The sequence below is a fragment of the Eptatretus burgeri genome, chromosome 15 (genome assembly GCF_056783735.1).
Source record: "Eptatretus burgeri isolate ZD-2024b chromosome 15, Ebu_testis_v1, whole genome shotgun sequence".
Taxonomy (NCBI): Eukaryota; Metazoa; Chordata; class Myxini; order Myxiniformes; family Myxinidae; genus Eptatretus; species Eptatretus burgeri.
Genome location: NC_140975.1, coordinates 69,334,164 through 69,356,786, shown reverse-complemented (window position 1 = coordinate 69,356,786; position 22,623 = coordinate 69,334,164). Strand labels below are relative to the sequence as shown.

The following is a 22,623-nucleotide window of genomic DNA, read 5'->3' as shown; positions in this document are numbered from 1 at the left end:
TTGAGCCATTTGAGTATCCTTTGTCAGAGTGGTGACCTGTCTATGACTGTGCCCAACAGCCTAGGAGAATGCTTAGGCACCACCGACACACCGTACAGAGTATGTTCCCAATTGATGGGATGTGTATGAACTTGTAGTTTCATCCATCAAGACACATGCCGCACCATTCACCCATCTGAATGTGCCTCCCAGGCCTTGGTTTGTTCAATATGGGCTACATCTGTATATTTTGGTGTTATTGTCCCATGCCCAGCTGCTCCCCATCATTTTTCTGACACTCTTTCTCCATTTTTTTTTGTCTGGCTCTTCCGTGAGATTCATCCGATGTACAAGATCATGATGGAACAGACAGGTTTGACAATGAAGAATGGGTCATGCTGTGTCAACCAAGCGGAAGCATTTTGGGATTTGAACATGTGGCCCACGTTGCCCTGCATTTGACCAGGTGGCCAATATTGTCAAACATTCGACCAGGTGGCTCACATTGTGCTACATTTCACCAGTTGTCCCATTATTGTCCACTCATTGCAAAACATACCATGCAAACTTCCACAAGCAAGCATTCGCAGATGGGACAGCCAGCTTAATGTCCTCTCCAAAAGGACGGAAATGACTGCATGTCCTTCCTGTGTGTTGGATAATAATTTTTCCGACAATCTTTTTCTAACAGGAATCAAACCCAGTCTAGACGAATGTGTGGTGGGCATGCTGCCACTCCATTGGTTCACTCATGTGTGTCAGAACTTGAGTCATGCAGGAGTCATTAATATCACCCAAGGTCGTCGTGTGGCTCATCTGATTATTATTATAATTACATATTATATGCACCAATCTCGGTTTGTACCTATCACTAAATATGACCTTTTAAAGTAACACTGACCCTCCAATCCTGCATTTGAGTGAAGAAATTTGTTATTTACATCGGAGCCGTCTTTGTATCATGTATGTCATAACAAAGGGGGTTGGGGGGGGGTGGGGATAAACAGAGTTAGAAAATAATGGGAACAAGTGGGTGGGGGGGGTGAGTTGGGGAACAGTAGGTTTTGATTTGAGGGTGGGGACGAAGAACAGAAGGTTGAGGGGTGAGGGAAATGATTGTGATGTCCATTCGTAAGGGAAGGGGACAGTGCACCATTATTGCATACATAATATGTAGATGTCACCTTGGTGAAAGAGAAAAAAATGATTTTTGTCGGTGAGAGGTTGGTGAAGGAATCTTGGGAAGTACGTGATTATGGAAAATTAGAATTCCAGGGAAGAGGTGTTGGGTTTTTCTTTGGGAGGTGAACGTTGGAGATGGACAGGGAGGGTCAGAACGAGTTAGACACGACTCGGTTTCCTCTCAAAGTTGTCCGTTCACTCTGTGGAATACAGATGTCCACGAAAGACGAGAAACAGCTGATTTATCCCAACAACCTCCGTCTTGATTGCTCGTGGTTCATTGATGAGACCTTGGTGAATGTGGTAACTACGCAGGTGTAACTTGTGTGTGCGTGTGTGTTACAAGCAAGGTGTTCCACATGATAAGGGTAAATAGGATGCAGAAGGTTGTGCGTGGAGAATGGAGGAAAGAGTGGGATGGGTTTTGGATGAAGAGAAGGTGTACAGATCAATTTTTCATTCTGAGAACAATGTCATGAATGGAATTTAAGTCTTGTGATGACTTTCAACGACTTTTTTTTTTTGGAGGCGGCGGTGGGGGGGGGGGTGGGGGTTGTATACAAAGTCGAGGCTCATGGAAGAGCTAAAATCAAGTCAAATTGAATCAAAACAACATTGATTTCAATCAAGGAAAGCACCAAGATATGATGAAGACATTTGAATAGCTGAAGGAGGGTGAATTCCCCCAAAAACGAGGTTGTAGTGGGAATGCCCGTACACATGAAACCACACAACATGTATAAATATGGAATAGATTGAGATGAATCTGACCACCAGGAGGAGCTCAGCTTTGCAGATGACATGCTTGATATCGGACACCAAGCAAAGTGTGCAGAGGAAGTAAATTGGCTCCAGGAGTTTGGCCTGCAAGTTATACTGAAAATCAATGCCAACGAGACCGACAGCATGAGACTACATGCATCAGGCAACAATGTTGGCATGTACAATGATTTGGTCATACAAGATGTTGACAAGTTTACATATGAGGCCTTAGGGTCTATAGTCATTGTAACAGGAAAAGGTAGGTGGGGGGGGGAGGGGAGGGACTCATATTCTACACATCTATCTATAATTCCAGCAGTGTGTGTGTGTGTGTGTGTGTGTGTGTGTGTGTGTGTGTGTGTGTGTGTGTGTGTGTGTGTGTGTGTGTGTGTGTGTGTGTGTGTGTGTGTGAGAGAGAGACCGCTCGCTGTTTCTCGACAATCACTGGTCCGATCTAATTGAAACTTGCCAGGTATATTGCTGGGGTCCTGAGGATGTTCCTTTTCAAGGTTTGATATTAATCGGCCAAGAGGTTCCCAAGTTATGGCCATTTATTTACCAAACCAATGACAAGACACGTTGCTGCGTAGGCCGGTGGGCGGCCGGTCGACGATGACGTCACGTGCCGTGCCAGTTACGATGGGGATCGATGCCTTAGTTACCGTGGCGTAGGAGTGGCAATGGTCAATGGCAGCGAATGTCATGGCAAGCAAAGACAGGGAGGTAAACTTGATTTTAATTAACTCTGTGTGTGGAAGTATCACAGCAGTTGTTACTTCAATGCAAGCGATAATTCGTGGAATGAATGTGAACATTCTGTACGGGCACGCACCACTTCCGGATAGTGATGACTTACTGTATTCTAATAATTTCTCGATTTCCTATGCGCATTTATAGATAAACACAATGCCCCAATCCAGTTGTCGTTTACGAGAGCAAAGGAACGGCCTGTGTGGTTGTTTGAAAGTTGTTTTTTTTTTGGTTTGCACGTACGGCCACGCACGTACGGGCACGCAAGAGCGAAGGAACGGCCTGTGTGGTTGTTTCTGGCTCGCGGTTTGAAAGTTTTTATTTTTTTGAATTTTTGAATTTTTTTGCACGTACGGGCACGTACTAGTAATACAGAAAACAAGAGTAGTATTTATTCAGATGCGAGACATCTAAAAATCAAAAATATAGAACATAAGAAGGAAGTTGAAAATTTCAACTGTGATGTAAAGTCGGTTTTAATATTCTGCTGTGAACCGTGGAAAGTCACCAAAGTCTTTGCACAGAAACTGTAATCCTTTATTTATATCTGTCATATATTTTTTGCAAACCTTTTGGCCAGGTGGAGTGAGAACGAAGGAATGGAGAGAAAATTGTGGTGGAGTAAATTAAAATGAGGAGGTGGAGATGGATGGGGCATGTACAAATACACAAATGTGTTCAAAAAGTACTTGGAACAAGGTTCTTGCAAGGGTCCAAGAAATGCGCACATTACTACTACTACCACTACTACTACTACTACTACTACTACTACTACTACTACTGCTGCTACTACTACCACTACTACTACTCCTACCCATTTATCCCACTTTCTTGTGGAGCAACCCACATCTTTCATGAACAAACTGACTACTGCATATGGAAAACAACATCATCACAAAAAGAGTGATACTCTGGAATCCTTTAGGTGGATGGAAGGTTGGATGACCTACGAGTTCTGGAGGTATACGTTAGAAAAACACCTGAAAGAGCTAGAAACCACATATGTGGCAATCATTCAGTGAGGCCAAGAGTGATGGAAGTTGCACAAGTTCCTCAAGAGACTCCATAGGCCACCAAGCATAACACGATCATATGTCCAAGTGATTGAGGAGGTCCCTGTCCTATTCACTCAGCTGGAAGCATCCATCACAGAGAAAGTTAATGAGGAATTTGTCCAACCAGATCGATTGGATACGATCTTCAAGGTATCACCGTCCGGTGGAACAGAACACTTTAAGGACTATGGGCAGGGCAATAAGCTTATCTCCAGCGTTAAGAGAGCATCAATGGCATCACAGCACAAGGCACCTGCTTGATGATAAGCGTGGAATGATTTTTCCTCTCCTGACACCTTGGATCCTATACGGATAAAAAGACATTTTTAGATCCTCGTGGAGGATCTCCAAGTCTTACTCATGTTGTGGTTCTTCATGTTCTTCTTGTGGACTTTTTTGTTTCACAGCCTACAGTTTTCATTGAAACTTCCTGAAACTTGGCAAATATATGTAAAAATACCACGCACAGACAGTAACCATCTCCGATTTTGAAAATTCCTCCTAGAAAAAAAGTTATGACGTCAAAATATCTCCGCTAATGGAAATCGCCGAAAAAATTATCTCCAAAACTCGGCAAGCTTTTTGAATTCTGTTCGCGGGAATTGAACAGGGCATTAGCAGAGATGAATTGCCGCACATATGATACATCACTATGACGTCATATCAATTTTTATGACGTCATTCCTATTTTTTGACATTTTTTGTTTCACAACCCAGAGTTTTTATCGGATCTTCGTGAAACTTGCCATGTATATGCAGAAAGCCCACGCACAGGCAGAAACCATCTCCGATTTTGGAAATTGTTCCTGGAAAAAAAGTTGATGTCATAATATCGCCGCTAATGGAAATCGCCTATACCATTATCTCCGAAACTTGGCAAGCTGGTTGAATTTTGTTTGCGGGAATCAAACCGGGCATTAGCACAGATAATATAATTTATCGCAAACCTGATACATCACAATGACGTCATATCCATTTTTTTGACGTCATCATTAAGAGGACGAGGATCTTAGCTCATTTGAGCTTGTTTTTCTGATAGGATTGTACACAGATCTCTGAAAATTCGAGCTGTTGGGGCTTATAAGGACATGAGATCATTTTAAACACAAGATTCACAATAATTACCATAAACATCACGAATTTTTCTTAAACTCCCTCATCTTTTCACTTTTTATCCGCAGGAAGTAGAACCCAAAAGGTCTGAGATCTTCTTCGAGCAGTTCGCCCAGTTCTACTCAAGCATTATGTTCGACTCCCAGAGAACTGTACGTATTGTTGAGCGATGGGACTTGAGAAAAACTTGTTCATTTAGCAATGATCGCCTAAGGACCTCAGGGATGTCTCGGATTAGAGAGAGCTTGTTGAGTCACATAATAAATGTGAAAGGAGATTCATAAACCTAGCAGGAACAAGAATTACTGTCTATGATAAATAAAGAGTATTTGATAAACCTGTTGTGGTTATTGGAGATGATGTACTCGTAAAACACCAATTGATGGGGAGTTTAGTGGGTTTGAGGGATCGGGATGACATCCTGGTGGTTTGTTCAACATTGGAGTCCATAAGTCATGAAGCCACACAGAAGGTGAGAAAGTTGGTTGATTGGGTGAATATGGAAAAGGTTGACGAGCTAGGGAAGCGATGCTTTACTTTTATTTTAACTTCCATTCGAATTTGTTGTTTTATTCGCAGATTCTGCAGCAGCTTATTGAGCAAGGCATTTCTGTGAGTTGCAGGTATGTCTCGCATCTCACGGTTGTTGTTTTATTTGCTGCTATTTTTCACGTTGTTATTCTTCCTTATTGTTTGTCAGCCCTTCGTGCTCCTCGATGTTTCATGCTTCTGTAACCTAATCTGTTTTCCACTTTTCTTCAATGACATTCTGCAAATGCTTCACAATTTCCACCATTCCTTGTTTCTTCTTTCTCCAGCAGACGTATTATCTGTTTTCTCATTTCGATTTCATTTCGGTTGTCCACCTTCATCGTCTCCATTTCTATTTTTGTTCTTCAGTACACCACTCCTCAGCCCCCATATTCTCCTATTGCAGAAACGTTGTGACGCTTGAAGAGTTTCAGCGATTCCTGCTGTGCGATCAGAAGGTAGAATGGGCCGGGTTGAATAATCTCTTGATGACCAATAAAGGAATCAGAAGGTGGAATGGTCCAGGTTGAGTAATCTCTTGAGGAGGGTAAATCGGCCATGTTGAATATTTCCTTGAGGACAGGTAAAGGAATCGGAAGGAAAATAGGTCGGGTTGAGTAATTCCTTGAGGATAGTTAAAGGAACTTGGTAAAATGAATGAATCATGATGAATGATGAAATATATTTACATCGCTGATGGTGATCGTCGAAAGGCTGTCAGATCAGCGATTGTTGATCCATCGTGAATACGTCGATGAGAAGTGTTGAAGTTCTTAATTCACCCTATGCAGGAGAGCTGGGCAGGTGATGCTGCACAAGTGAGTGACTTTGTAACAACTTACCTGCATGACCAGCTGCGACACGTCCAAGAACCCTACCTCACTTTGGAAGAGGTAAGGTTGATGATACGCTTGTCAAACATAATTAACCCGCTTTTACAACCTATGATCCTTTTACAACCTAAGATCATACGCTAAAACATTGTTCTCTTTGTTTTTTGCAATGGGATCATGCCCATTACAGAAAGTTCTCGTGAGGTCTTATCATCTTACAATTCTCTTGAGAAATAATTTGAGGTTTCTATTAGGGGTCCCCTCAGTTACACTCTGCCCTCTCTTGATGGTTGAAACCCCCTCATCTTATTTACTCCACCATGAGCCTCCACCATTTATTGATAAACAGATAAATAATATTATTTTATCAAACAAACAAAGAAAGCATGCTTCGAGATGCAGATTCCTGCAGGTATGCACATGTTGAGGCAGGTCATTATCACAGGGACACACTCTTAAAACAGGACGCCTCAAATCTTAGTTATTCTAGCCAGTCTCTTTACATCATTCGCATTTCTTATCAGTCTAAGCCTCTTTCATCTTCATTTCTCCTCCAGTTTCTCACATTCTTGTTCTCGTGGGAGAACAGTATCTGTGAGTTTCAGATCGAACACCTTTCCCAAGAAAGTATGGACAACCCTCTTTCCCACTACTGGATCAGCTCATCGCACAACACGTAATGTCTTGTGGGATGGGGGGAGGGGTGGGGAGGCTGCTCATTATATTGTGGTTGGGGGGGGGAGGGGGAATGAAGGTTGTGAAAGGTATTGTTGTGGTCTCGTGGTTTGTCTTATTGCCTGGTTCGAATCTGGTGAGTTGCCTCAATGCAACCGTAATCATTAGCTGAGACACCGGTCCTGGGCTCGATTATGGCCTTTCCACTTCCGATACAATACCCTTGTGACCGTCGAACCAGCGAAGCATTTCACTAATTGGTACCGTATGCTTCATCCCCAATTAGAGCTGAGTGAAGCTGAGAGGTGCATGGTACGGTCTTGATATGCAGCGTTATTTTCCGCAGCCAATTAGTCCCCCAACAGGTCTCTCTAAACCACCAAATGAAGCAAGCATGACTGCCAAAATTCACCCTGAGACCAACTAAGTATAATTAAAATAATCACTGGGAGGGGATTATACAAGAAGCAATCAATTCACAAATAGATGACGCAACAAACCACTTAACCCTTACCAAATACGTGCCCACTACGCCAACAAACGAACAGGATTCCTTAATTATCTAACTTTAGGGCCCAATCAGACACACCATGTGAGATTGACAAAGTGGGAAGGCTAAGACAGGAAGAGTTGGCTGTGTGGTGGAAAACTTGAAACCTGACTCAAGTAACTCCAGTAACTCCAGTCACAATACAGGTTGAATCATTTATGCAATACATGCGCATGGAGAAAGACAATCAATGCAACGAGATTGCGTTCTGGCTTGATGTTCCAAATAGAGTTTCTTATATAGGGAAGAGAAATGGGGAGGGTGATCAAGTCGCATGCAAGCGAGTTGACCAATCACATTCTGATAAGAGACAAACAGAATGTTTTCAAGGATGTCGTCATGACTGTTTCAAATGCAAATTCCTATGGTATGTCCTCGAACACTTTCAAGCTTTATCAGATATTTGCAATGCTTCACTGTCTTCCACCTTCACGACTATTGCATAATGTTTTCTTCATTTCGACATAACAATGTCCTGTGTTCATGTGACAAATCCTAAAGGTTGACTACACAGCAAATTTGCTATGCAGCATTCATTAATTAGAATTAACCATTCCTACGGTCTCACTGGTGCCTGAACAACGGCAGCTTTATTTAATTTAACTTGACAACCAAGTGAAATAAAGAAAATATTATATTGTCACACAGTTAACTAGCACACTATATCGAATCATTATAAAACAACTAACGGTATGCGATGATCCATTATCAAGTATATTTTAAAGCATCAGAGCAGCAAACATAAGATAGGGGTGCACATTTCCTTTAAACAAAGCATGGACTAATAAATCAGATCTTTCACCAGGCCCAGATGTACTTGGGCCAGCACGGGGATTATACGTTTGTCATTATTACTATCATCTGGTTTGAAATGTTCGCTTTGAGTGGTACGGTGGTGGTGTTGAGCATTTACTAATGTATTCAGGAGAGCACTTTCCCAACTTTCTCCTCAACTGGAGCATTAATTGCTCCATTGAGAAAGGCAAACAATATATTAATCAGTGATCCTAAGTTTTGTAAAGATACTGTATGTTCCAGTTATATGGAACTAACAAGACCACAGTATATTTGAACAGAGATCAATTCCACCCACCTGTGGTTTGTCATTTACAAGCAAAAATTGAGACGAGTAAAACAAAGTAACTCACGAGCTTTATCAGATACTTTATCAGATATCACACAAGCTGACTTGAGACATTCATTTAACACTGTTGTGGAAATGACTCCAAGAGAGTTAATAATGGTCAGTATAGAGCAGTTATTTCCTTAAAGGAGAAGGAGACTTTAAGAGATAATGTAGAAATGGGTTTAAGGTATGAACGACCTGGATTGAATGAAAGAAATGAAGGATGTGGATTGAAAAGTTATGGGTTGGAGTAAAACAATTTTTGACCATGTGTACCTTTTTTTTTTGTATACATATTCGAGGCTCACGGAAGAGCTAGTACGAATACACTGAACGGATCAGGATGCAACATGACAAAAGGACAAGCAGAGATAGGGAGAAACACCAACAGTAGAGTTGAAGGCCAAGATAGAGGGAGGTGGACAAACAACGGGTGTGGGGAGGAATGGGGGGGCAGGACCAACTATGTTAAAGAGCAAAGTGAAATCTGTTAAACAGACAGAGCTTTCCCAGGAAAATCACATCAAATATTTTGTTTAAAAGTAAGTTTGTGAGATTATAACATTAATGTTTCACACAAACAAGTGTTTTATAAAGTTATTCTCTTAAGTTTTGAGTTGTAAATCAGCTTAAACGTCAGAAAATTGTCATCAAGTGGTATAAGTGATCAATGTTTGAGAGTTATTTTGCTCACCTGTTATTATCACCAATACAAGAACCGTTTGTACACCTGCTAGGTACCTTACTGGAGACCAATTCTCCAGTGAATCCTCCACCGAGGCCTATGCACGCTGCTTACGAATGGGCTGTCGATGCATCGAATGTACGTAACCTTCACGTAGTAACACAGAACACCTGGCTAATCGTAGGCGACACTCGGTACTCCATCAATGTGGTGAACTAACTCAAAAAGTATTTTAAAAAATTCAAAAAGATTCGTTATCTTCAAGGTGCCTTGACTTCCTGACAAACACCGTTCCCTTTTTAAATCCTCCCTCGACAGTGGATTGCTGGGATGGACCAGAAGAAACACCGATAATCTACCATGGTCATACCCTCACCTCCAAGATCCGTTTCCTGGATGTGATCACAACCATCAAAGAACATGCCTTCGCAACCTCAGAGTGAGCGGTTTTACTCAATCTCATCTTCCTGTCGATCCTCAAGTCTTCAAACTGCATCATTACAATACCTGCCATTAAGAACACTCACCAAACTCTTCAACGTAGCTTCTGTCCAACACTACCGCAACCCCGGTGTCTCACTATAATGATAATGATAGTGATTGTATTTATTATGAGCCTTATTATACACCGATTATCACCATTTCACTTTGTGATGGCAGCTATCCAGTAATCCTCTCAATTGAAGATCACTGCACAATCTCCCAGCAGCGCAGGATGGCATACCTATTCCGCCAGGTAAGGGATTCACACTCAAAGCACCTTCTATCGATGCTCAACTTACCCTGAAGACCGGTGTGGTTTTCACTAAATATCAGGCGCATGGGCGGATCTTGGGGGGGGGGCACACTCGGCACATGCCCCCCCCCCAAACCCCTCCCCTCCTGTCAAAGGGGATTGTTTTTTTCACATGTATTAAGGTGTATTTAACTGAGGATATTGTCTTAGAATGTTGAATCACCTGATATTCCTCAGACCACAGCTGATATTGACCGCAGCATTCAACATGGAACTGATTTGTACCATCAGTTTGTCCCCATGGTGGATACTTGATGATTAACAAATTACAGGAATAATTTGTTACTGGAGAAGCTTATTTTATCCAAACCAAGAAGTGGAATGGTATCCCAAATATCATAATCCAGAGTCCTTATCCTCCTCCTCCTTCAGATGCAGCACACGGCTGTGGTTTAAGCATCATTGGCTGAGGACACGGCTGTGCCGCTGATGGAATACCTCTATTACCAGTACACTGGTACTCAATTCCCCAACCTCGGAAGGATGACAGGCTGAGTCAACCCCACTCGGTGTTAATTCGATAGCCGACAGGGGATAAAACTCAGGACCCTTAGATCACAAGTCAGCCACCCTAACCATTAAGCCAACTCCAGGCTTGCCCCTATCATTCTGTTTGAATTCAGCACTCGGTCTGTGTTTTCAAGATTCAAGAACATGCTTTTTGACCGTGAGAAATTCTCCAGGGTACACAATCGGCATCAAATGTGTTGGAGAAGAAGCTTTGTTATGAGCCATTCACATCGTCGAGATGATGAAGGCAAATGTTCAGCCGATGACAAAACCATAATTCTGAAGGTCACTTCCATATCAAATCTTGTTCAATATGTCAGCGACATTGATTTGTTTTGATTATGACGTCATTTGTTTCATTTTAGGTAATGTCTGCTTCTCGTTCAATTGGATGTTTATGATGAGACAATAATTAATACAAGTCTGAAGACGACGATGGTTCACGAGTGGTATTTGACGATGTAGATTGTTTCAGAAGTCGAGGATGAAACAATGTGATAATGTTTGACCAAGTTATAAAAATGATCAACATGATGTGGTACGAGTGACAGGTTATTAGCTGTAAAATGTCAAAAACCCGGTTTCGTTCAACAACTTAAAAAATTTGACCTTTGCATAACCTTTAAAGGTCACAAAACAATGTTGTGGACATTAAAATAAGGAAAGAGAATACGTGCTATAGCTTATTGGAGTTAGTTCGTCGAAGAAGGTCGAAAACCCGGTTCGATTCCCACAACTTTGAAAATTTGACCTTTGTGACCTTTAAAGGTCAAGGATTATGACCTTTGGTGCAAAACTTCCTCTGGAACATTCCAGGAACAATATAACGTCATATAGGCTATATGGCATTTCGCACTAATCGGATAATTATCCATACTTTGATGAAATCAGCGTAAAAACAAACTTGAAGGGGGCGCCACGGGCAAGGTGTTCGAGATAGAGCAAAATGGTTTCAAGACTTTAGGTGGGGAATGACCTCAAGATTATGCATAAAAAATATTGTCATCCTAGCTCTCAAAGTTTGGGCGGTCGTATGATTTTTATGTCAAAATTCAAAATTTTCTAAGCTCGTGACCTTGTGATCTTGTGACCTTGACCTTGGGACGAAAATGAAAAATCGAGCTCCGTGGGGCTATGCAGGTGCCATTGGGCTAACCAAATACCGAAACTACTGCCAGATTCGACAAACCCCTCGGAGAAGATGGATTTTTTTTGTCAAAATCGCAATTTTCTAAGTTTGTGACCTGGTGACCTTGACCTTGGGATGAAAATGAAAAATCGAGCTCCGTGGGGCTATGCAGGTGCCATTGGGCTAACCAAATACCGAAACCCCTGCCAGATTCGACAAACCCCCTAGGAGAAGATGCAAATTGAAATCGGCTACCCCCTAAAAACACAATTTGCAATTTTCTAAGTTCGTGATCTTGTGGCCTTGACCTTGGGACGAAAATGAAAAATCTAGCTCTGTGGGGCTATGCAGGTGCCATTGGGCTAACCAAATACTGAAACCCCTGTCAGATTCCACAAACCCCTCGGAGAAGAAATTTTTTTATGTCAAAATTCGCAACTTTCTAAGTTTGTGACCTTGTGACCTTGACCTTGGGACGAAAATGAAAAATCGAGCTCCGTGGGGCTATGCAGGTGCCATTGGGCTAACCAAATACCGAAACCCCTGTCAGATTTGACAAACCCCCTAGGAGAAGATGCAAATTGAAATCGGCTACCCCCTAAAAACACGTTTTTTGAGCATGGCTCCGCCCATAATGGGCGCACCACGCCCATTCTCAGGAGAACACAACTAGATCATGATATAAACCTCCCACCAAAATTTTGTCAGGATCGGATCAAAACCCACGGAGCTATGCTCGGGACAGACAGACAGACAGACAGACAGACAACAATAACGAATATAGTGGTCACTTCTTTTTTTCGTGAAAATATTTTTTCGTGAACCAATTATTTTTTTCGTGAAAATATTTTTTCATGAACCAATAAATGTTGAGTTTTGAGCAAAAGTTTTTTCATTACAGTACTTTATTACCCTCGCCGAAGGAGAGGGTATTGCATTTGGGTCCGTTTGTTTGTCTGTCTGTTTGTTTATACGCACAGAACTTTTGTGGCTTCCTCCTTGTCTGATTGTCTGATTGAGGCAAAATTTTCACCATTGGTGCGACTATTCATGTAGAACGGTTTAATGATAATTATGATGTCGTAGGTCATGTGGTGTGTCAGCCATGTTGGAAAAACAGAAAAATAAACCAATGTCACCCACAGGATGACCCGTATCTTGCCAAAAGGTGACCGAAACCATTTGTTTGACCAACCAGTAATTTGACTTCTTTAAGGTCACACTGAGGTGAACAGAGCAGCTATCCACCAGGAGCGACTCCTTGAGGAATATCTGCCTACGAGAGATTCCGATGAGAATTGTTCTACAGAGTAACCATGAAAAATATGCTTATGCCTCATAACGTCACCAAATGACATCATAATGTCTCAAGCTTGACATATCTAGAAAGCACTCATCGAGGTGTTCAATTTGAGGTACTACACCATATGGTTCCTAAAACTTGAAAATTTGACCTTGGGGGCAAATATGTTTGACCTGAGGCGCTAACCATGAAGGTCAAGGCCAATCGCCACCAAAAATTAATCAGCTGAGCGCCAGACCATGAACGATATTCCCATGAAGTTTGAAGACGATCCGATCAAAATTACTCAAAAAATAAGGGTTTCGTCGACTCCCCTGATTTGCGACAAAGTGACCTTGACCTTTGACCTTGACCTTCAAAATTTTGTGCACTGAAAGGGACCTCTATAGTCCTCTGATATGCGAAGTTACAAAATTTTCCAATGATAACTGTGCTCTGCAGAATTTTTTATACGTGATTACAAACAAACAAACAAACAAACAAACAAACAAACAAAAACATACAAGCTGACTAACATATCTTGCAAAAACTTCGTTTTGGCAAGATAAAAATTGGATCTCTATCTCTGAAACTGCATGATTGAAACTTGGCACATGGCAAGTACTCCTCATTTGGAATAAGTGTGATTTTTTAATGACATCATCGGTGCCTTCGTTATGACATCATAATTGCATATGTAGAATGCAATATCCAGTCAGTATGAACATTTTTGAGGGTCATCTTGGGATAAAATGGTCCACAGGAAAAAAATATATATTTAATGACGTCATTAGTCACGTGATTTGGCAGCCATATATATTTTTTTTTAAACCTTCAAAAATCTTCTTCTCTGAAGTGGCTGAACAGATCCAAGCGAAACCTCACATGTATGACCGCCTATCCATGAGGTACAAAAGTTTCACACATACGACATTATAGGTCACATGGTTTGGCAGCCATATTGCATTTACCCTAAAACCTATAAAAATCATCTTCTCCAGAACAGCTGGACAGATCGAGGGGAAACTTCACATAAATGTTCCCCAAGCCTTGGTTGTAAAAGTTTATGAAGGAATAATTGATAGGTCACATGGTTTGGCAGCCATATTGGATTGAAGAAAAATATTATATCATGTTTTCTCTGGAACCCTTGAATCAATCAACGTAAACTTCACAATTATAATCTCGTAGTGATGGGGAATACATGTTTTCAATGTCAACTTGATCGGCCACATGGTCTGGCATCCATAATTGTTTTTATGTTGCCTCCACACAAAGGGCGCCGGAGGCATTATGTTTCTGGGTTATCCGTCCGTCCGTCCAGATTTTCGTTTTACGCGATCACTCAAGAAGCAAATTGTAGAATTTCATCAAACTTGGTAAAAAGGTAAAGTAAGACAGGGCAATTAAGTGATTCGATTTTGGGCCAGATGTGATTAAGGTCAAGGTCAAACTCTGAAATTTTATTGTTTATGCCCTAACTCAAGAAATATTGGACAGAATTTCATCAAATGTGGTACAAAGGTAAAGTGAGACAGGGCAATTAACTGATTAGATTTTGGGCCAGATATGATAAAGTTCAAGGGTCAAATATGTCAATACTCAAGTGTTTGTGCGGGAGAGCGGAGGCATACCCGTCGACTGCGCGCAGTCGAATTACTCTAGTTTTGATCTGGGTTCTTTTTTATTTTTGATTCTTTTTTTTTGAATGAGGCTCACTTGACTGTGCCATGTCCTTCCTGAGTTGTGGTGACCAAAACTGTACACAATATTCGAGATGTGGCCCTCACTAAATTCCTGTACAATGTTAACACCACCTCCTTCGATTTATAATTGATCCCCCTCCGAATACAGCCCAAAACCCTATTTGCTCAACCTATAGTTACCTGGCACTGTGATACCTGCTTATCTTACTATAACGTCATATATTTGACTATAACGTCATTGGTGAAGTAGTGTCCCGGTCAAAATTCGATATGTAAAATGCTGCATTCGATCAGTATGAAAATTTGTGAGGTTCATCTCAGAATAGATTGGTCGACAGAATTTTTTTTTTATGACATCATCGGTCATGTGGTTTGGCAGCCATATCGTTAAAAAAAATGGAAAAAAATCTTCTTCTCCAGAACCGCTTTAAAGATAGAAGTGAAACTGCACATAAACAATCGACTAGCCATGGTGAATAAAGTTTGTTAACTATGACATCATAGGTCACATGGTCTTGCAGCCATCTTGAGATTTACCCTGAAACCTTCAAAAATCTTCTCCAAAAGGGCTGGACAAATTGAGGGAAACTTAACAAAACTGTTTACCATGCTGATATGAGGGGATACTAACTTGACAATGAATAATTAGTTAGTCAAATGGTTTGGCAGCCATATTCTGTTGAAAAAAATATTCAATAATGTTTTCTCTGAAACCGCTTATCTGATCGAAGTGAAATTTACCAAGTATCATCAACAATATAGCTGCATCCAGTGTGGAAATGATGATGTCATAGGTCACCTGGTGTGGCAGTCATATTGCATCGAAAAACGAACCTTATCCGATCAAAACGAAACTTCACACAAGTGATCCTCTCCCAAATCATGGCAGAATCCAAATTTTCAATGCGAAAATATAGCCTCCTCCGAATATATAAATATATTCGGAGTTTGTGCATATAACCTCCGAAAATATAGATACAGATCTGGTAGATGCTATGGATAGGCAGTCCTTCTGGGGGACAGGGTATGAAGTCAAGCAGTGAATGCATTAAATCATACAGCTCAATTATGCTGGTTAATTTTGGCACATTCTTAAATCTTTTGTTCGCTCAATATAATTCTCTAAATTGTAGAAAAAGATAAGTTTAATGCTTTGGAAATTTCTCATTTTCTTGTGTATTTATGGAGAAGGAGGGAACAGTGTTTGCTTAAAGTAAATAGGTGTATCGGCTTAGTTATAAGACTCGTTATTTCTTTAAATTATCAGATTTCACAACTGATTTTGACACTTATTTAGTCCGGCAATATTTGATCCTCAAAACTGAAATCATATTTCGATGATATACTTTAATTAGTCCGTGAGAGTAGATTGTGGAAAATTACATCATATAATGCATGAAATCGCTCCAAGCTCCAAATCTGAAAACGTTAGCACTTACAAAAGTGATGTGTACAATGATTCGTAGCTATAATGAACAGGCATTTGATAATATGAGTGAGGAAAGTGGAAAAAAACTTTATGGTTAAGAAATCATTGCTGCCTGTTCCAAATCAAGGCATGGTTGAGCAGGCCAAAAAACATGGCATCTTCAGACCCCAGCGAAGTTACATAGGACACACCTTAAGACCCCATCGATAGCGGTGACCGAGGATGTGCCTGATAAAGGATATAATTAAATAAGGCCGTTAATTATCCTCAAAGGGGGTGTTTTAATTAACCCAAACACCCAATTTTCAGTCATGTAATTCCTTGGAGTTTTCTTAGTTTACATGCAAAGTTTCAGGCTAATAGGTTTCATGGTTTTGGAGTTATGGAGGACACACACACACACACACACACACACACACACACACACACACACACACACACACACACACACCGATACACGCACATTGTCATTTATTAGTACAGACAAATCAGGCCACTGATTTTATTCATGAACATAAATTTTACGCTTAAGTTATTTCTCTTTATTCCCTCCGCCACCGAAGATGGATGGAGGTTATGTTTTTCACTCCTGTTTGTCTGTGTGCAGGATATATCAAAAGGTTAAAGACTGATTTGGACAAAACTAGCTGAGTAGGTTGGGTGTGTGACAAGGATGAATTGATTCGATTTTGGTGAAGATCGGAATCGAGACAGCAGTTCAGAATCGGAATCGATTCTCAAACTTTAAGAATCGCCCAAGCCTAGTTTCTTTTGTTTCGATGATCAAGTCCAAACTTTTATATCCAATTCGAGTTTCTAGTTGAGTCACTGATCGCAGAATTGCAAAGTGATCACTACAATGACTTTTGAGGTTCCAGAACACCTCAAATTGAGAGTTTGTTTCAAACGTGTTGACCTCCGGTTTGTGCTGTCGTGTTCTAAGTAAGGTAAACTCCTATCTCATGTGATCCTCGTGTCCTATCTCTTCTCCAACATATGATCTTAGATCACCAGTCAGTTCTTGTCTTTCACCACAGACAAATTGGTGAGTTTGCAGTTCAAGGTCTATCTTATAGCATTGTCCTTCATGTCCTCTACCCCTCTTCAGCCGAACTAGGTTGCATACTCTGATCCAGTAACACGTTTCTTTTTACCCAACACAAGTCTAAGCTTTATTCTCACCTTCACTCTTTTGTACCTCTTTTCTCTCATTTGTAGAATTGCCTTCCTGTGTCTGACATATCTTTTTATTGTCTTGACTTCTTCAAGATGCTCACCACAATTCCACTGATCGATGCTTGTGGCTAACCCTCAACCCCTCCCTTTTTATCTATCTGCAACTTTATCTATTCACTCCAAAGTTGTCTTCCCCCTCCTACCCACACTCCTCCCTTGTCAGTTTCCACCTTGCCATTCAGACTCAATCACTTTGTAAAAGAACAGTTGTGTACCATATGGTATAACAGACAAGTAAGCAGTGGGTGGCCAACACATGTGTACATCCCCCATTTTCCTGTGTGGTTTTAACAATGTGGTTTTAAGAATACAATTGTTAGGCACCACCACCAACCCCCACATTTCCTTTGTGAATTTAGGCTGTTGTACATTGTGGTCCATATGTGCTGTTACCCTCACAAACATTCTCTTGTAAGTTTGTTGTGTTTATGAGATTAGTTTATGTGAAGAACAGTTGCAATACTTAAATGGCATTACAATATAGTATATATATATATATATATATATATATATATATATATATATATATATATATATATATATATATATATATATATATATATATACAGTGCCTATAGAAAATCTACACCCCCTTTCAAAATTTTCACCTTTTGTTGTTTTGTAGCCTGCAATTAAATTACATTAAATCAGACTTTTTCCACCTTGATTTACACATCGTATCCCACAACTTCCAAGTGAAAAACAAATTCTACAAATTTCAGAAAATTGATTAAAAATACAAAACTATAATATCTTGGTTGGATAAGTGTTCACCACCCTGTGTCAATACTTGGTGAAAGCACCTTTGACAGCAATTACAGTTGTGAGTTTGTTGGGGATAGGTCTCTACCAACATTGCACACCTTGATTGGGCAATATTTGCCCATTCTTCTGAACAAAACTGTTCAAGGTCAGGTCAGGTATGGGAGCATGTGCCAGAACAGCACGTCGCTGCATCCACTTTCCGCCGGTACTCCAGGGGCCTCCGTCTGGCCATCCCCCAGGCAGATGCCAGGCCCATCCCCATCTCCTTGAGATGGTGGTCAACCTGCTGCAACCATGAGGCACGTGGTCGACCCACTGGCCTCCTCCACTCATGAGACTCCCTCGCTGAGAGAATCTGGTGAGCAGGATCAGAGTCAGGAAAACGAGCCACATGTCCATACAGCCGCAACTGACGCTCACGGACTATGCAGGTAACAAATCTCATCCGAGTCTCTCTCAGCAACCGCTCGTTGGACACAAAATCCGACCAGCGATAGCCAAGGATTCTCCGAAGAGACCTGGTACCAAAGGAATTAAGTCTCCGTCTCAGATCCTTGGTCAGAGTCCAAGTCTCGCACCCATAGAGCAAGACTGGAAGTACCAAGGACCTGAAGACTCGGACTTCCGTCCTCCCGCACAGGTACCGGCAGCGCCACACCCCATGATCCAGTGAATCCATGACTCCCCAGGCCCGACCCAGACGTCTATTGACCTCTGACTCGCAGCCAGCAGAGACATGAATATCACTGCCAAGGTAAGTGAATCTCTCCACGACCTCAACATCCTCACCACAAACAGACACAGACAGGACAGCAGCATCCAAGATGTCACCGAAAGCCTGGATCTTAGTTTTGACCCAAGAAACCCGTAATCCCAACGGCTCCGACTCCTCATTCAGCACCTCGAGGGCCCCCAAGAGGATGTCTAAAGTCTCCGCAAAGATGACTGCATCATCTGCAAAGTCAAGGTCCAAGATCTTGACATTCCCAAATGACGCACCGCAACTTGATCTCTCCGACATCCTCCCTAGAATCCAGTCCATACAAGTGCTGAAAAGTGTGGGGGCAAGTACACATCCCTGACGAACTCCAGTAACAACTGGAAATAAGTCAGAGATGGTACCACCACACTTCACAGCACTCTCAGTACCAGAGTAGAGTTCAGACATCAGATCGATCAGTTTTGGTAGCACCCCACGAAGACCAAGAATCCTCCAGAGGACATCCAGATTCACTGAATTGAACGCTTTACAGAAATCAACATAGGCTGCAAGCAGCCCCTGCCGAAACTCTCGTCTGCGTTCGGTGAGGACACGAAGTGCAAGGATACGGTCAATCGTTGACCTCTTTGGTGTAAAGCCTGACTGCTCTGGACGCTGGTGCTCAAGCAGATGGTGGCGAACCCTATCGAGAATTATCCGAGCAAAGACCTTGCCCGGCACTGAGAGCAGCGTCACCCCTCGGTAGTTGTTGCAGTCTTGGCGATCACCCTTCCCTTTCCAGAGAGGGACAACAAGGCCCCTCTTCCAGTCAGTTGGGATGATGCCTGTGCTCCAGGCAGAGCACAAAACTGCATGCAACGACACGAGTGCAGCATTTCCACCAGCCTTGAGAAGTTCGGCATGGATGCCACAGATCCCTGGAGCTTTGCCCCGTTTCAACTGGTTCACCGCAGCCCGTGTTTCCACAAGCGTAGGTGGACCACAGTTGATTCGAGGGTCAGCAACAGGGATTGTAACACCCTTGACGTCCAACTCGACAGTTGGGGGATCAGCCTGGTACAACCGCTCAAAGTAACCGGCCCAGCGGGCCTTCACTTCAGACTCCTCTGTCAAGAGCCTACCACTCTCTGCTCGAACTGTAGTGCTCCGAGGGATGGGCTTGGATGAACGTAATGCGCGAATTCCCCTGTAAGCGGGACGAGAATCACCTGTCCACAGGTGATGCTCTACCCCCTCACAGATTCCTCGCACATAGGCCTCCTTGTCCACCCTCAGTGCACGTACAGTTTTACGCCTCAGCTCCCTGAACAGCTCAGCTCTGCCATTCAGCCTGGCCCTGCGACTCTGGTCAATGGTATCCAGTGTCCCTTGAGAGACAAAATTCTTCTTTGCCCTGCGGTGAGCTCCAAGGCATCCACCGGCAACATCGAGGACGGTGGTCTTGAAGGCGCTCCACAACTCTTCAGGACCCCCAAAGCACCCAGACCCCCCAAGTGTCCACTCAGCCTGTTCGCAAACTCCTCAGCTACTCTCTCATCCCTGAGCTTGGCAACATCCAGCCTCGGCTGGGATGGTACCATTCTCCAGGATTTAAGGTGCAGCTTTAGAGTTGCTACAACAAGCCTGTGGTCAGTATTGAGGAACTGAGCACTCCGGTAGACCCTGCAGTTCTGGATCATCCTCCAGCGACCATCAATGAGGACATGGTCAATCTCCTTTGCCACACCACCAGCGTTGGAATACCAAGTCCAGCGATGAGCTTGTGGGCGCTGAAACCATGAACCAGCCACCCTAAGTCCATGACTTCTTGCAAAGTCAAGGAACTTAGTGCTATTCTGGTTCATAGTTCCTGACCCATGGGGACCAACACACACCTCATAACCGTCCCTATCAGTTCCAGTCGATGCATTGAAATGCCCCAAGACTAGAAGTGCATCTCGTCTGGGGCACTGATCAACCACAGACTCGAGTGTGGCGTAGAATGCATCCTTCACGGTGAGATCACTCGCCTCAGTCGGAGCATAAACAGAGACCAGGGAAATGACACCTAAGGAGTGACGAATCCTTAATCTCATAATACGCTCGTTGACCGGTGTTACCTCAATTATCATTGGGGTCAGCTTATTGGACACAGCTACAGCAACTCCTTGGGTATGGTAACCATCAGAGCGACCAGACCAATAGTAGGTGTAACCACCCACCATTATCTCGCCGCAATCCGGTCTCAGAACCTCAGAGAGATCTGCAATCCCGATGTCCAAACGCTTGAGCTCAGATGATAACAGAGACAGGTGATCATCCTCTCTTAGGGATAGGACATTCCAGGCACCCACCCGAAGGGACCGCCTCAGGTTAACCCAAGGAGACCGCCGTCTGGTGGACGACACCTCAGCACCACTCCGACACACTCTCCTGCAATCTGACCCAGGGATGTTACCCCGTGGTTTCCCTCCTATCAAAGATTGGGGGTCCCGAAGGCTTTGCCCCAATCCCGTCATCCGGTGAGCTGCCCTGTGAAGGGAAGCTGCACAGGAGGTACTCCCACGGAGTGGGTTTTCAGATTTGTTTGCGTTTTTGCGTTTTGCGGAATGAAGGGTTTTACGGTGGCCGGAGTGCAAATCCTGCCACCAACCTCCTAATAAGAAGTGACCCAACTGCAGGAGGACGTCCGCAGACACAGTTGGGCACTAGATATGGATGGCCGTTGGCTCACAAGGAGCTCCTCCGCCCTTTGAAGCTCAGTCAGTTCAAGCTCAGTCAGTCAAGTTGCGTGTGGAGTGTTGATGGACAACAATCTTCAAGTCATGCCACATATTTTAGATGGGATTTAGGTCAGGGCTCTGACTGGGCCACTCAAGGACATTAATTTTTTTGTTCCTTAGCCACTCCAGCGTTGCTTTGGCTGTGTGCTTCAGGTCATTGCCATGGTGAAAGGTGAACTTCCATCCCAATTTCAGCTTTCTTCCAGAGGGCAGCAGGTTTTCCTCTTGGATTTTTAGGTATTTTGATCTATACATTTTCCCTTCTATCCTGACAAGTGCTCCAGTCCCTGCTAATGACAAACATCCCTATAACATGATGCTGCCACCACCATGCTTCACAGTCAGGATGGTGTTCTTTGGGTGATGTACTGTGTTGGGTTTGTGCCAAATGTAACGTTTTGAATTTCGGCAAAAAAGTTCCATTCTGCTTTCATTGGATCACAAAATGTTTTGCCACATGGCATCAGAATCTCTGGAGTGTTATTTTTTCTTTGCATACCTCAAACTGGACTCAAGGTAGGCTTTTTTGATTAATAGCTTCCTTCTTGCCTCCCTACCATACAGGCAAAACTTGTGGAGCGCTTGGGATATTGTTGTCACATGCACACAGTGACCAGACTTTGCCAGATAGGCACGTAGCTCTTTCAAAGTTTCCATAACCTCTTGGTGGTCTCTCTGATCAGTCTCCTCCTTGCTTGGTCATCCAGTTTAGATGGATGGCATGATCCATGGATGGCATGAGGTAGGGTCTTGGTCGTACCATATGCCTTCCACTTCTTAATGATTGTCTTGTCGATGCTGCAAGGGATATTTAAGGCCTTTGAAATATGTTTATATCCATCCCCTGATCTGTGCCTTTCCACAACTTTATCCTGGAGGTATTTTGAAAGCTCCTTGGTGCTCATGGTTGAGTCTTTGCTGTGAAATGCACTACCCAACAGAGAAAACCTACAGGAACAGCTGATTTTATTCTGAAATAATCAGAATCACTACAAGTTCTTGTTTTATTTTATTATTATTTATTCATACTAATTCTTGTTTTTTTA

At 42.6% G+C, this 22,623-nt stretch overlaps 1 protein-coding gene across 3 annotated transcripts in view; it reads left to right on the top strand.

Moving 5' to 3' along the window:
• LOC147012458 (1-phosphatidylinositol 4,5-bisphosphate phosphodiesterase gamma-1-like) overlaps nt 1-22,623 on the top strand; it is a 91,342-nt gene that overhangs the window by 13,048 nt on the left and 55,671 nt on the right. For all 3 annotated transcript variants that reach the window (XM_085856720.1, XM_085856721.1, XM_085856719.1), the window contains exons 7-14: nt 4,910-4,993; nt 5,421-5,464; nt 5,779-5,830; nt 6,164-6,265; nt 6,763-6,881; nt 9,294-9,379; nt 9,560-9,680; nt 9,902-9,977. In XM_085856720.1, coding sequence (XP_085712846.1) covers nt 4,910-4,993; nt 5,421-5,464; nt 5,779-5,830; nt 6,164-6,265; nt 6,763-6,881; nt 9,294-9,379; nt 9,560-9,680; nt 9,902-9,977 — 684 coding nt within the window. The remainder of the gene's footprint in view (nt 1-4,909; nt 4,994-5,420; nt 5,465-5,778; nt 5,831-6,163; nt 6,266-6,762; nt 6,882-9,293; nt 9,380-9,559; nt 9,681-9,901; nt 9,978-22,623) is intronic.